The sequence below is a fragment of the Meriones unguiculatus genome, chromosome 17 (genome assembly GCF_030254825.1).
Source record: "Meriones unguiculatus strain TT.TT164.6M chromosome 17, Bangor_MerUng_6.1, whole genome shotgun sequence".
Classification (NCBI taxonomy): domain Eukaryota; kingdom Metazoa; phylum Chordata; class Mammalia; order Rodentia; family Muridae; genus Meriones; species Meriones unguiculatus.
In genome coordinates this window covers 58,909,761-58,924,139 of record NC_083364.1, presented here as the reverse complement: position 1 = coordinate 58,924,139, position 14,379 = coordinate 58,909,761, and the positions used below count along the sequence as shown (strand labels likewise).

Here is a 14,379-nt window from a genome sequence, read left to right as displayed (position 1 = left end):
TAATGAAATGCAGGCAGGTAGCAGAGAATGCAGAAAATCCCTGGACTTTGTGAACTGTGTTGTTTATACAAAGAAAGCAGTAAGACAAGAAAGACTTGAGAGGATGTGATGCTCAGGAGGTTGAATCTCAGATAAATTTCAGCTCAGTCAACTGCAGTCATTTGCAAAATGTTTAGGAATACTTGTATAAGTTAAGACTTTTCTTTCTTTTTTCTTTTTTTTTTTCTTTTGGAAATACAACTTTTAAACAGATAAACAACATCACAACAGAATCTAAGAATATTTCTTCAGAAGCCCAGATTTTAACAGCTGATGCCAGTAAATTAACTGCTGAGGACATCACTTCTGCTACTAGAGTGATTGGACAGATCTTCAATGAAACCAGGAAAGCTGAAGATGAGGTAAAACTCAAGGTTTTAAAACACAAGGGAAGTTTGTGGTTGTAGTCTGTTGATGGTGTTTCGCTGGCGTGGGTATGGCCTTAGGTTTGATTCCTAACACTTTAGAATGGGAAGAACACCCCAGTTTCTATTCTTTATCCTATGGTTTGGGTGGTGTTTAAGTTAAGACCATTGGGCAGAGTATACTTCCTAGGAGATCCTCAAAGAAATGAAAAGGGCTCCTCACCTGAACATCCTCTGACATCGACATGGTGGTTGTTATTACATTAATTATGCCCGCATGGCATGGAATGAACAAGTCTCTTCAGCTTTATTATATACAGCTTAACAATGTATTAGACTGTGACACACCTGTTCTATCCCAAATAAATAGTTTTCCTAAACACTTGCTCTGAAATATACCTTAAACTCTGCTTTCTTTGTGCCAAGCATACTCATAGGTTGGTCTCTGGCTTTCTAAAAACAAAACAAAGCAATAACAAAAAACTTTACACCAGGTTTACATGTTTAACATCACAGCCTGCCAAATTCCGAAACATAAAATCAGGAAGTATACTTAACCTTTGTCAAGAGTGGAGACCTTGTATTGGTCAGCAGGCTTGAAAACCATCAATACGAAGTATATCAACATGGCTCCTTTCTATCATGTTCTTTAAGTATCTTCTTTCAAAACTTGTTTTAATTAATGAAATTAACAAAACCTCCTTTGAAAAGGAGGTTTTAAGTTACAAGATAATGGAAGACAGAACTCAAATCAAATGTACTCCCAACTGTAAAGTTTAAAGAAAATTTAGTTCATAAAGACACATGTGAATGAAAGTCCAAGAGACTGTCTCTGACATATTCCTGAGAAACTAAAAATAATTTTTACTGGCATTAAGGATTTTACTGATATATATAAAAACAACTGACAAGTTATGCTAAGTATTGTGGGCTGTGATGTTTGGACAGGCAGCCCTGCAGCAATATTTGAGTCTACTTTTACCCAAGTACTTGCTCTTTTGTTTTTTATGGGTGGAAAGGGGCTTTGTGAATGACCTTACTGTGAAGTCAAAATCCTAACCCTCTGACTTCAGCAGAGCTTCCTTTAAGTTTTTATTTCTTATCTTGGTTCTTTCCTTTGTCTTATATAGGCCTTAAGCTGAAATGTTGATCTAAAATAAAAATGCTTTTGGCTATCATCATGCCAGTTGTGTTATTTGCCACCATGATGATTCCTTATGATGGCAGCACTACTTAGACATATCTTTTATGATGTTGATGTGCCTTCTCCCTCTCAGGCCAAAAAAGTTGCTATAACCACAGTGAGTCAGATTTTGGATGCCAGTGAAGAAGTTTTTCAAAAAGCTGCTGAGACTGACAATGAGAGCTCCTTTTCCACGTAAGCAACAGTTTGGAAAGAAAGTATGAAAAAAATACCATTTACCTTCCTAGGTTAAAGCATGACTAGAGATAATTGCCTGATGATTTTGGGAATCAAGAGAAAATCATTGACCTCCCACTCAGTCTTGTTCCTACGTGGAGTGATATGTGCTAGCTACTTGGTTACAGGGGTCATGGCCTAGGAGAAAAAGTAAATGGGATGATTCAGATTACAGTTTATCCTCTTAACCTGGATCTGGTGTGGTCAGCCTCCACACAAAGAAGGTGCTCTTCCAAGTCCCTCTGGTCTTGGCAAGAGCCTGGGGGTTCTAGTTTGGGGGTTCCCACGGGACCCCTTTGGGTAACAACTCAACTAAATATAACCTATTCCTAATACTGGAAGCTTCATTTGCTGACATTTCCTATTATGTAGGAGTAACCAACCAATATCTGTTTTGATGTGAGGCTCACGCCACATGATAGAATTCATACCTGACACTGCTTGGGTGACCAAGAACCTGAGACAGGATAGCCCAGGGGTCTAGGGTAAAAACAAATACTCCTGCTGCTGTAGCAATAAAATGTTGTGTTGCTATGTTTCATTCCACACAGGCTTATTGAGCAAATGGAGAACTACTCCTTATCTCTGGATGATGAGACAGTGGTGCAACCTAACATAGCAATACAGTCAGTTACTCTAGATAACACAGAGTCAAATGTTCTCTTCTCTGTACAGAAAGGTAAGCCATTTGCCTCCTGAACTTGTACCAGTAAAGAGCAGTCCATCGCCAATAACAAACAATTCACAGTTCACCAACACGCAGATATTTAAAATTCTATTTTCCCTTTCTTATAGGGTCAAGTGATTCTTTGGTTTCTGGTGGGACATCTGTTACTAAAAATGCAGACAGACTCAACCCAGATGGACAGACTGAACTCCAGATCTTGCTCAAAACTGGGGCAAGTATGTCTCAAACCTTTTTTGCATTGTTTTTAAAACACATTCAGAAGGGAAGGAGGACCGTCCCTATCAGTGGGCTGGGGAAGGGGCATGGGAGGAGAAGAGAAAGGGAAGGTGGGATTGGTAGGGAGTGAGGGAGGGGGCTACCACTGAGATATAAAGTGAATAAATTGTAATTAATAAAAAGCAAGTAAAAAAACCACATTCAAATTCAAGGAAATACAAACTTAAGCTCACAAAAGGAGAAATAACCCTGGCTTAGTTTTGCACCTAATAATTTTGCTTTTCTGTAGGCTCTAATATATTACAGTTATCTAAATTCTACTATTTTAGGTCACAGAAAATTTTCATTATTCCAAAAACATGTTGGAGAGTAACAGGTTGAAACATTAGTGCCAGGTACACAAGTCTATATTTCTATGAAATGCCTTCAGAAGTGTTCCTTACATTTCTATGTTGTAAAGAGGCTCATTCACAAAGCATGTGCACATCCTAATGGCATGACACTCTCACACTCGGAGACACCCTGCAGATCTATGCTTGGAACTGCTTATGTAATGGGAAAGTTGTCACTTAGTAGTGCCATTTGTTATCTCGTCTATAAACTACCTTCTCACGGTCTTGTGTGTGGCCTATCATCTTAAAAAAGCTATATTCTCAAAGTCCAGAGAAGTTGATGTTTTCTTTCCCAACAGCAACAATCCAGTGTTCAAAAATACATATTTTTAAAAAGAATACATTCTTTGTAGTACAGAGAAAAATGGGGGGGGGTTGGTATATGAAATTGGATGCTGTAGAAGTTTGGTCCTATTTGCTTGTCCCATAGCTTTGGGGGAGTAGATGCTAAATTTAAGTCCTTGCATTCTCTTTATTTTTATTTGGTTTTTCAAATCTTTTGTATGTAGACAAATAGATGGAAATATAACTAGCAGCTATGCACCTATAAGCTGATACAAAAAAGAAAAAGAAAAAGGTTTAGTATCTATAGAGGATTGTCCTTAGGACCTCATTGACACACCAAAGTCTTGAAAAGCCCAAATCCCTTATTTAAAACGCTGTAATATCTGTGTGTGTGTGTTGTGTGTGTGTTGTGTGTGTGTGTGCCTGCACGCACATGTTTAACCTACATCTATCTTCCCTTACACCTTAAATCACCCTTCATATAACTTAGTAGCACATTAAATTCACATGTGCCACAGTGACTGTGTTGTGTAATATAAGAAATAACAAGAAAAATGTCTGTGTCAAATATAGATGCAACTAAAATTTTCTAAATCTGGAATGGCTGTATAGAAGCCATGTATACGATGGGCCTACTGTGTGTGCTGCAGGCCTTAACCCTGTGCACAAGTACCTACTGTGTGCCGCAGACCTGACCGCTGTGAACAAGTGCTATGGTCCTGCACCTTGCATTTTCCTGACATTGGTGTGTGTTCACTTAATGTTCATCTCTATACTTTTATTGCATATTTATATACATAAAAGAAAATATCCTGTAACTGGGAATGTTTTATGTATGTACAAAAATGACATTGTGCTATCTGAACTTGCATTTTTACCTTAACACTCTCTTGTGGACTTTTACCCAAGAATATTGACATGTTTATTACCTGTTGCCTACCTGTTAAGCATGAAACAGATTTTTTTTTCAATGCAGTTTATTCAGGAACCTTGAACAATCATCTGACCCTGGGGAAAGCCAGCCCACAGCTTAAATAGCCTCTGGGTAGCCAACCCCAGCATGCCATGTGGGCAATGCAGATAGGTCCACATACATGGAAGCAAGCCAGATCCTCAGCCTTAGCCAAATGTGGAATTGTTCGTGACAGAGAGCACTCACCATCGGGAAGGTGGAAGGCGGAAACCAGCTCCATCTTTAAGGCATAGCATTCCGCAGCTCTCTACAGTTCCCCCTTTTTGTTTTAGATGCATCAGGCAAGAGTAGAGGTCTGATCTCTGATATTAGAAATAAATTGGGACTTTGTACCAATGTTCATTTAGGTGTCATCCACCCAAAGAGCATCAGACCCGTCCGATACCTTTTTCTCAGAGGCGGGACCTGGGGCATCAACCCGCATGCAATCAGACATGCTCTTCTCTGGGTCCAAAGCGGCTGACCCTGAGTGCAGTGCTTAGCCTCGCATCCTGAGCGTATCATTTTAGCTTTTTATGGTATCCAACCATGCTTGGGGAGAATGTCCTGCTTCAATGGCTGTAAAGGCCTGAATGATCATGGCTGCATCACACTGTTGTGAGACTCTAATCTTGCATATATACCACAGGCAAACCAAGGAGACCAACACCAGAAGGCCTGCTAACGCTTCCTTGCCCGCGCATTCTTTCAGATGATTCATGGCTGCAGCAATCCATGGTGATAATCCTGTGGCTAGTCCTGCGTCCACTCTGGTAGAATTTACTGTGACAATGGCCACTCTCAGCTGCTCCATCGTAGTATCGAATTCTCCAGTCCAATTACCTAAAATATAGCTCGACAATTGTTTAGACAGATTTGCAGCACAGGAAAAATTCTCATGTTGTATGCTAGTGACACAAAGTCCAGCATACTTTCATTGACAGCCAGGTTGAGCGATTTGCCATAGGGTATCAATTTGCTCCTGCAAGAGGTCAATCCTCTGATTGACCACCATCAAGCTTCCTTTTAGTTGAGCATTAATTCCTTTATGTACAACTAAGGCATGAGCTACTTTGGCTAAATGATTATTCAGGGTCTGAGCAGTCTGCCTAGTATGACTCATGGCTAATGCCCTGGTGGTAGCTCCAACAGCCGCCAATGAGATGGTAGTAACAATGGTGGCTGTAGTTCCAAGATCCCTTTTCTGTCTGAAGAGAGTCATAGCGTGAGGGGCATCAATGGGCACAGGCACCCAGTGAGGCATGCGAGTAACCAGGGCATACCTAAATTTACTAGCATTCCAGCATTGGGCAAAAAAGCAAGTATCATTACCACAATTACTTGGCTCTATCTGGCTAATAATGAATAAAAATGGGGGATATAACCCCCATTTTTAAAATAAAACAGGTGTGGGCTTATAGGAAATATTATGAGAAGCCTTAACCCCTCGTTGGAACATCCTGCGTCAGTTCTAGAACTAGCAGTGGTGGTGTCCGAGGTCTGAGTAGGTTCAGGAGACCATTGCCCCCAGGGGCGAGACGTGCTCCATGCCAATTGACTAACTCCATGTTTTCCTCCAATTTTGAAAGTCATTTAAGGTTCTTAAATTATTTTTTCCCTTTTTTTTAAAATTTTTCATCAATTACACTTTATTCATTCTGCATCCCCCCATAAGCCCCTCCCTCCTCCCCTCCCAACCCCACCCTCCCTCCTCCCTCTGCTTGCATGCCACTCCCCAAGTCCACTAATAGGGGAGGTTCTCCTCTCCTTTCTGATCTTAGTCTGTCAGTTCACATCAAAAGTGGCTGCATTGTCCTCTACTATGGCCTGGTAAGGCTGCTCTCCCCCAGAGGGAGGTGATCAAAGAGCAGGCCAATCAGATTATGTCAGAGGCAGTCCCTCTTCACATTACTATGTAACCCAATTGGACTCTGAACTGCCCTGGGCTACATCTGTGCAGGGGTTCTGGGTTATCTCCATGAATAGTCCTTGGTTGGAGTATGAGTCTCTTGGAAGTTCCCTGTGTTCAAATTTTCTGGTTCTGTTGCTCTCCTTGTGGAGACCCTGTCCTCTCCAGCTCTTACTATTTCCCAGTTCTTACCTAAAATTCTGTTCACCTGCCCAACAGTTGCCCATCCGGCTCAGCATCTGCTTTGATAGTCTGAAGGGCAGAGGGTTTCAGAGGCCCTCTGTGGTAGGTTCCTAGGCTGTTTCCTGTTTTCTTCTTCTTCTGATGTCCATCCTCTTTGCCTTTCCGGATGGGGATTGGACATTTTAGTTAGGGTCCTCTCTCTTGCTTAGTTTCTTTAGATGCACAGGTTTTAGTGGGTTTGTCCTATGTTGTATGTCTATATGAGTGAGTATATACCATGTGTGTCTTTTTGCTTCTGGGACAACTCACTCAGGATGATCCTTTCCAGATCCCACCATTTACCTGCAAATTTCATGATTTCCTTATTTTTCATTGCTGAGTAATATTCCATTGTGTAGATGTACCACAATTTCTGCATCCATTCTTCAGTTGAGGGGCATCTGGGTTGTTTCCAGCTTCTGGCTATTACAAATAAAGCTGCTACAAACATGGTTGAGCAAATGTCCTTTTTGTGTACTTGAGCCTCTTTTGGATATATGCCCAGTAGTGGTATGGCTGGATCTTGAGGAAGTGCTATTCCTAGTTGTCTGAGAAAGCGCCAGATTGATTTCCAGAGTGGTTGTACAAGTTTACATTCCCACCAGCAGTGGAGGAGGGTTCCCCTTTCTCCACAACCTCTCCAGCATGTGTTGTCACTTGAGTTTTTGATCTTGGCCATTCTCATGGGTGTAAGGTGAAATCTCAGGGTTGTTTTGATTTGCATTTCCCTAATGGCTAGTGAGGTTGAGCATTTCTTTAAGTGCTTCTCTGCCATTCGGTATTCCTCTACAGAGAATTCTCTGTTTAGCTCTGTTCCCCATTTTTTAAGTGGATTACTTGGTTTGCTGCTTTTCAGCTTCTTTAGTTCTTTATATATACTGGATATGAGTCCTCTGTCAGATAAAGGGTTGGTGAAGATTCTTTCCCAATCTGTAGGTGGTCGCTTTGTTTTGATGACGGTGTCCTTTGCTTACAGAAGCTTTTCAGTTTCATGAGGTCCCATTTATTGACTGTTGCTCTTAGAGCCTGTGCTGTTGGTGTTCTGTTCAGGAAGTTTTCCCCTGTACCAATGAGTTCTAGGGTATTTCCCACTTTTTTTTCAAGCCAATTTAATGTGTCTGGTTTTATGTTGAGGTCTTTGATCCACTTGGACTTCAGTTTTGTGCAGGGTGACAAGTATGGATCTATTTTCATTTTTCTACATGTAGACATCCAGAAACAGATTTTTTTTACTTTTCTTTTGTACCTTGAAGGTTCATGATACATTATTATTTTTCTGTTTTTCCTTTGATATTTATTTGTAATTGTTAAACATTCAGATTTCCTAGTCTGTTACTTACTGATTCAAGTATTAGTTTGCTTTATTCTTATTGATAAGAAAAGATTTTTATGAATTTAGATTTAGGAAAAAAAATGTCTAATCATCCAGCCAAAGAAACACAGAAGTAGCACAAATGCAAAGCAAGCTGGGCAGAGGCATTCTGAATTCTGCTTTCTCTTTACATAAGTTGAGAATATCTTGTTTTTACTCTGATGGTATCTGTTAATTAAAGTTTTGTGGCTCAAGCCACACCAAACTCTGTGCTTATGACGTGTCAGTGCATCTAATTTGCCTGTGTTTGCTCTCTAATCGTTCCTTTGTTTCTTTGGAGAACTGGATGTTGAATCCAGAGCCTTGTACACAGTAAGCAAGCACTCTGGCATGAGCTACATCCTCACACTCTTTGGTGACTTTCTTAAATCTGTTTCTATACTAAGATTGCCACATGGCTCTTTGTTTTCTCTTAATCAGTGTTTGTTTTCGTATTTAGGTTTCAGTATATCTAGAATATCTAGAATGTATGTTGTGCTTGATGAAAGATGGGGATCTGTTTTGTTTTTATTTTCTTACTTATACATAAATAAGCATTATTTTTAAATGGTCTAAAGCATTATTAAGAGATAGGTCTATGTTAAATTGAGAGGGAATGTAGTTTTTTAAATTACAGATAAGGGTATATCTATATTCAGCATATATATATATGTTTTGAAACACAAATATACTGCAGAGCAACTTTTCTGAGTAATCAACATTTGCATTACCTCACAGAATTACCTTTCGTGAGGAAAAAAAAAACACTCAATTCCCGCTGTGTTAGCCTGTTTCAAGAACATAACTACTAACCATAGTCACCATTTGGAAGAGGGCTCTCTTAAACATCTTTGCCCTGCCTAGCGAAAGTTTTGTAGCCTTCAATCAACCTTTCCCCAACCACTTCAATAACCCTAAACATATATTCACAGTAATAAAAAACACCAGTCTCCCAAATATATTTCAATTCTTTGTTCTCTTAAAAAAGAGAGTAAAATGTAAAAGCAAAAATAACAAGGAGAACTGACTAACAATAGCCAGGAGAAATTTTTTTGCAGTTATCCTAGAAATTGAAGATAGAGTTGATAAAAATAGTAAGTTTGACTTCAGTATATATTTCTATGCCTGTTATAATTTTATTTGTAGATAAAAAGTATATATTGAAAATTCTTCTAAAATGTTTGTGAAGTTATTAGAAAACTGACTATCATCAGCTTACAAAATTGAGAGCTGATAGAAGTGAGAGAGTCTGTTTTCTTTAAGGGTGTGTGGTCTCTGGTACCTGGACCACTCTCCAGTGGATGTCCACACCCCCAAGAGTGTATGGGCAGCACAAATTGGACTTGGTGGATTTATAAAGCAGCTGAGGACACAAGTTGGGCAGGTCAGAAAATTAGACTGGATCTGGGAAGAGTTGAGAGAGGAGGTGTATATAATGAAAATACATTGTATGAAATTCTCAAAAAATTCATTAAAAAGGAAATGATTTTGTATTTTTAAAATAAAAAGTAAATAAGACAGTTCCTGACCTCAATGCAACAAAATTATTCACATACAATAAAAGAACAGCAAACGCTTTGGCAAATTAGAAAATTTAAAATATAATTATTAGAGAAAAAATTAAGGATATGAATTACAAATAAATGGAAAATTAATAGCAATAAGAATACCACGTGTTAAAATATAAAGGGTATAGATCAACGCATTTTTAAAAAGTGTGTGCTGTTCAGTAAATTTATTAGAAAATGAAACAAATTAGGAAAAGAGGTCCAAGTATTCATCAAAGAAAAAGTTGGAAGTTAGAATTAATAAGTATAAAGAAATAAGGGAATAAAATTATAAATTAAAAAATGCTATGCTTCATCAACAAAATGGAAAATGGGATTCCATGAAAGAAAATGAAACAGACAAGTGTCTAATAAAGCTGATAAAGGGAGAAGGAAGAGGCATGGAAAAGGAATAGCTAAAACTGTGGATATTGGAAATACACACCATGCAAATAAACTGTTCCAGTAAATCTGAGTATTTGTAAAACTTACAATTTTGTAATAGGTGCTCAAAATACTATAGGACTGAGGGGAGGAGTGAGCAAGAACTCTAATTTTAAGAAGAGAATCTACGTGCTTGTATGGTATTTAGGTTTCTCCCAATCATGCCATTCTTTTATTTAAAAACTAAAATAGAAATCCAAAGTGCTGACTTAACATCCGTATCTTGCTTTTGCCTTTTTCTTGACATTAGAAAATATTTTGAGACTTTCACTCCTCCTGTGTCCCCTCCCACTTCCTTTCAAAATTTTGACTTCATATGTGTGTGTGTGTGTGTGTGTGTGTGTGTGTGAACAATATGTACACACGCACACTACAAAGTACATTTAGTATCGCTTGTATGTAGATCTGTTTAGGGCTGACTACTTGTGACAGGATAATGTATCAGGGAGCTCAGATCTGAAAAAACTGATTCTCTTCCCCACATCTGTCTTTTGCCTAGAAGATACTAATGTAAATATTAAAGATTGGAAATTTTTTATTTTACTTCTAGAAATCATAAATATAAACTTGTTTGGGTAGATTATAATGGCTTATTTCCTACTAAATAAAATAAAAAAGGGATTAATTAGGCTATACAGCATCTAGAAGGGAAAAATTTGGTGAGGGAAGTTTGCTATGAAAGCCGTACATTTCCTCTCAGGCAGAGACTAGAGCAGAATAACTAACAAAGTAGTGACCAAGACACCATCAGACCCTTGACTGCCTCCTCAGGTCACATGAAGGAATAGGCATGTCTCATGGCCACCACTTTTGACCTGTCACTTGTGAAAGAGAGTGCAGCATATGTGATTCTTTGTTAAAATGCACATTTAGGAGCTGGGGCTATGGCTCAGTGGATATGAGCATTTTCTATGTGCGCATGAGGACCTCAGTTTGGGTCTCCCAGTATCCACGTGGAACACCAGGTACGGATGCCTGTGCCTGTAACTGTAGCCCTAGTTGATGAGGGGACAAGAGGAATTCTGGGACTTGTTGGCCACTAGACTATTTCCAGGTCCAGTGGGAGACCATGTCTCAAGAAAACAATATAGAAAGTGATAGAGCAGGGCATCTGGTGTCCTTTTCTGGCCTCAGCATCATGCACGGGTGTGCACACTCACAGACGTGTGGCTATGCCACACACACTCACATACACCACACGCCAAAAGGTATACACTTATTTCTTCTACTATGTTGTATGTGGCTTGTAGCTATGCAAAGGGTTAAGAAGTATTCCTCAATTAGTTCTGTTGGGCCCATGTCCAGACAGGTAAAACTTTCATGGTTGTAACCTTCCAGGGCCTTTAATGAACAGCTGACTCCATTCTCTGATGTCCAAAGGAAATATTTCACAATAGCCCTGCAGCCCAAGATGACTGATGATTGGCAGAGCAGAGCAGAGATGGTGCAGAGTGCCTGTGCCAAGACTGCCCTCCAAGCTTGCTTCAGATGGGTTGCCTTGTAGCTGAGGGGATCTCTCCTGCTGTCACAAATGGCAGGCAGCCCTCATGGAAGCTTCCCTAGGCACAGACAAGTAACCCTTTGCTATTTCTTGCTCGGTGTTGTACTGAAGGAGAAAGCACCATGAGCTGTACCTACTCATAGATTCTCATTGCATGAAAAGCAACATGTTTATAAGTGAGACAGATAGGCAGAAATTTGTCATGTCCATGGGAGATCAGAAAAGTGACCCCCAGGAAGAATCTATGGGAGGAAAGTTAGCAACAAGCCAACAAGGGGTAACATTTGTTAATTATGCCTACCATAGGTTTACATCATAGATTGATCTGCTAAGATTTTCACACACACACGCACACACACGCGCGCGCGCGCACACACACACACACACACACACACACACACACACACACACATACACATGCGCGCGCACGCGCGATTACAAAGCCACAGAGAGTTTTATCTTTACTTACGATTGACCAAAATCATAAACTAAAGTTTCCAAAATCATCTTCTTGGGCTTAATTTGCTTTTGCAATTCACGTTAACTCAGGCAGATACATCTACTGGCTTCTTGTAAGGGATATTACAAAGGATACATTTGAAAGTTAGCACAGTGAAGGGATACAGTTTTTAAGCCCTCTCGGGGAGCACAGCACGCTCAGGAACCTCCATACTCTCTGCTCTTCCAAAGCTTTCTGAACTCCATCCATCCTTTGGGCTTTTCATGGAGATTTCATTGCAAAGGAATAACTGAGGCATAGACAAGCAATGTATAAATGTGATTAGACAGGGAATATGATCTAACAGAACAATGGAATAAATAGAAGAGGGAAATTCTACAAGCCTGTTTGTTGACACTTCTCTTCAACTCTGAAGCATCCCTGCCTCTTGGACATGGGGTAAGATATTCAGATGGAATCTTTACTGCACCTTACTCAAGTTTGAAGCACCCTTGCAGTTCCACAATGACATGAAGCTTTTCTTTGCTCAACTCAGGGTATAGCTATTGATTTTAATGTCTTTTACTCCACAGATAAAGATGCATGTGGCTTTGTAGTGTATCAAAACCACAAACTTTTTCAATCAAAAACTTTTACCGCTACATCAGATTTTAGTCAAAAAATTATCTCAGGCAAAATAAAGGCAAGTGGCCAAGTCCCGGATGTGTCTGTGCAAATGGTATTTAATCCCACGGTGAGTTTTCCCATGAATGTAAATAAAAATTCTGGCTCCTCTTAATTACAAAACTGGAGATGATTTTGATAAAAGAACTCTCTTTGAAAAGTCTTTTGACGTAATTAAATCTGCCTTATCTAATTTTCTCACAAACTACCTAAATAGAAAATTAATTTGATTTATACCCTTACATACTTTCTTTAGTTGACTGATTATTTTTCTCTTGAGACAAATTCAGTATATATCTCTAGCTGGCCATGAATTTGGAGCAGTCATCCTGCCTCAGCTTCACAAGTACTGGGATTCTAGATGTATGCTGTCATACCTGACATTTTATGCCCTTCTTCTTCCACAAAACTATAAGAAAACTATTAATGCTTAATATTTTTCTCTTAATATTTCTCTTGGGACTATCTTATACTATTAAATTTTTTAATCCAATTAAGCATTAAATCTGTCATCAATTCACAGTACGACAAAAGAGAATTACAGCTTTACTCCTATGCCTGTGTATACTGGAATTTTTTAACAAAGGACTGGGACACACATGGCTGCCAAAAAGATGTGAGCATTGAAGGCTTCCTCGGTTGCCGCTGCAACCACACGACCAATTTTGCTGTACTGATGGTAAGGACATACAAAACAATCTCTTTCCAGACAAGGCTTTCTCTATATGCAGGTCCAGGATCCACAAAGGATAACTTTGAGTTGTAATTTATATAGATTATAAGTTCAGAGAAAATGGGAAGCACAGGAAATGAAGTGATAGGTCTGAAAAGGAACACACTAGAAAGAAGGTAACAGAGGGTTTGTTGTTGTTGTTTATGATGTGGTCTTAGGATAGAAATAGACAAATTTCGTTTAGCACTGTGCTTTTAGGCATGGAAAGGATGCATATGTGTGAAGGAGAAGCTGGCACATTGCATTGGATAAACTGTGGAAGACTGAGGTCCTTGTGGAATGAAGACTTTAGTGCATACTGTTATGCCAGGTTCACGGGACCCTCAGAGACCATCAGGAGACGACTCGATGCAATTGCAAGAGAGCTTTATTACAAGAGCGATCAAACTCAGGACCCAAGTCTCACTGGCGTAGCAGTAGAGAAGTGGGACCCGGAGCTCTGAGTGAACAGGATTTTTAAAGGGAAAGTCTGTGAACTGGGGGTTTCCATTGCAGCAAGCAGGGGGGCACAAGCCTTGGCGTTACAGAATTGGGTGAAGTTTAGCAGGGCGGGGTGACCTTTTCTGAGGCACATAATCACAATGGCTAAGGCATATAATCACAATGGCTTTTTTCTAAACCATATCTGAAACATTGGGGAGAATTTTCCCACCCGATTCTCAACCGATTCCCATTGATTATTGCCAGGGAGTTTGTCTCTATTTTCTGTGAAGCATTTATTTTGTTATATTTCCTAGAGGCTGTTGCTAGGAGAGTTAACTTTGTTTTCTGCCAGGTGTACATTCTGTGATATTTCCTGGTACCTGAATTCAGTTCCCAGTCAAGATCTTTATTTCAAAATGGAGTTATATTCAGGCTATCTTAAGCTCTTCAATACCTGGCCATATGTAGTCTGCTTGAATTTCTGGAAAAAAATGTTTCCATTGCAGCTGTCCAAGTTTCTGTTCTTGCAGATAAGTGGAAAAGAAATAGCTCTTAAATTCTTCACATTTTCCCCTAGAGGTCCACCCTCCCTTCCTTAAGCCCATTAAACACCAAGCTTCCCTGTACGGGGGCAAGAGACGATCTGACATTTGCACCTCTGAGCATTGTTGGGCTGGCCGTTCTCAGAAGGTCTTCTCTGCCTGCTCTCTCCGGAAACTATTCTTATAAAGCGAGGTGTTGGCTTGGATATGTGGTGGAATGCGGACAT

The 14,379-nt window shown here is 39.6% G+C and overlaps 1 protein-coding gene across 1 annotated transcript in view; it reads left to right on the top strand.

Annotated features, from left to right (window-relative positions):
• Adgrg7 (adhesion G protein-coupled receptor G7) overlaps window positions 1-14,379 on the top strand; it is a 51,692-nt gene that overhangs the window by 17,838 nt on the left and 19,475 nt on the right. The window contains exons 5-10 of the mRNA XM_021634086.2: window positions 252-401; window positions 1,682-1,782; window positions 2,376-2,503; window positions 2,620-2,727; window positions 12,364-12,524; window positions 12,978-13,133. Of these exons, the coding sequence (XP_021489761.1) occupies window positions 252-401; window positions 1,682-1,782; window positions 2,376-2,503; window positions 2,620-2,727; window positions 12,364-12,524; window positions 12,978-13,133 (804 nt within the window). The remainder of the gene's footprint in view (window positions 1-251; window positions 402-1,681; window positions 1,783-2,375; window positions 2,504-2,619; window positions 2,728-12,363; window positions 12,525-12,977; window positions 13,134-14,379) is intronic.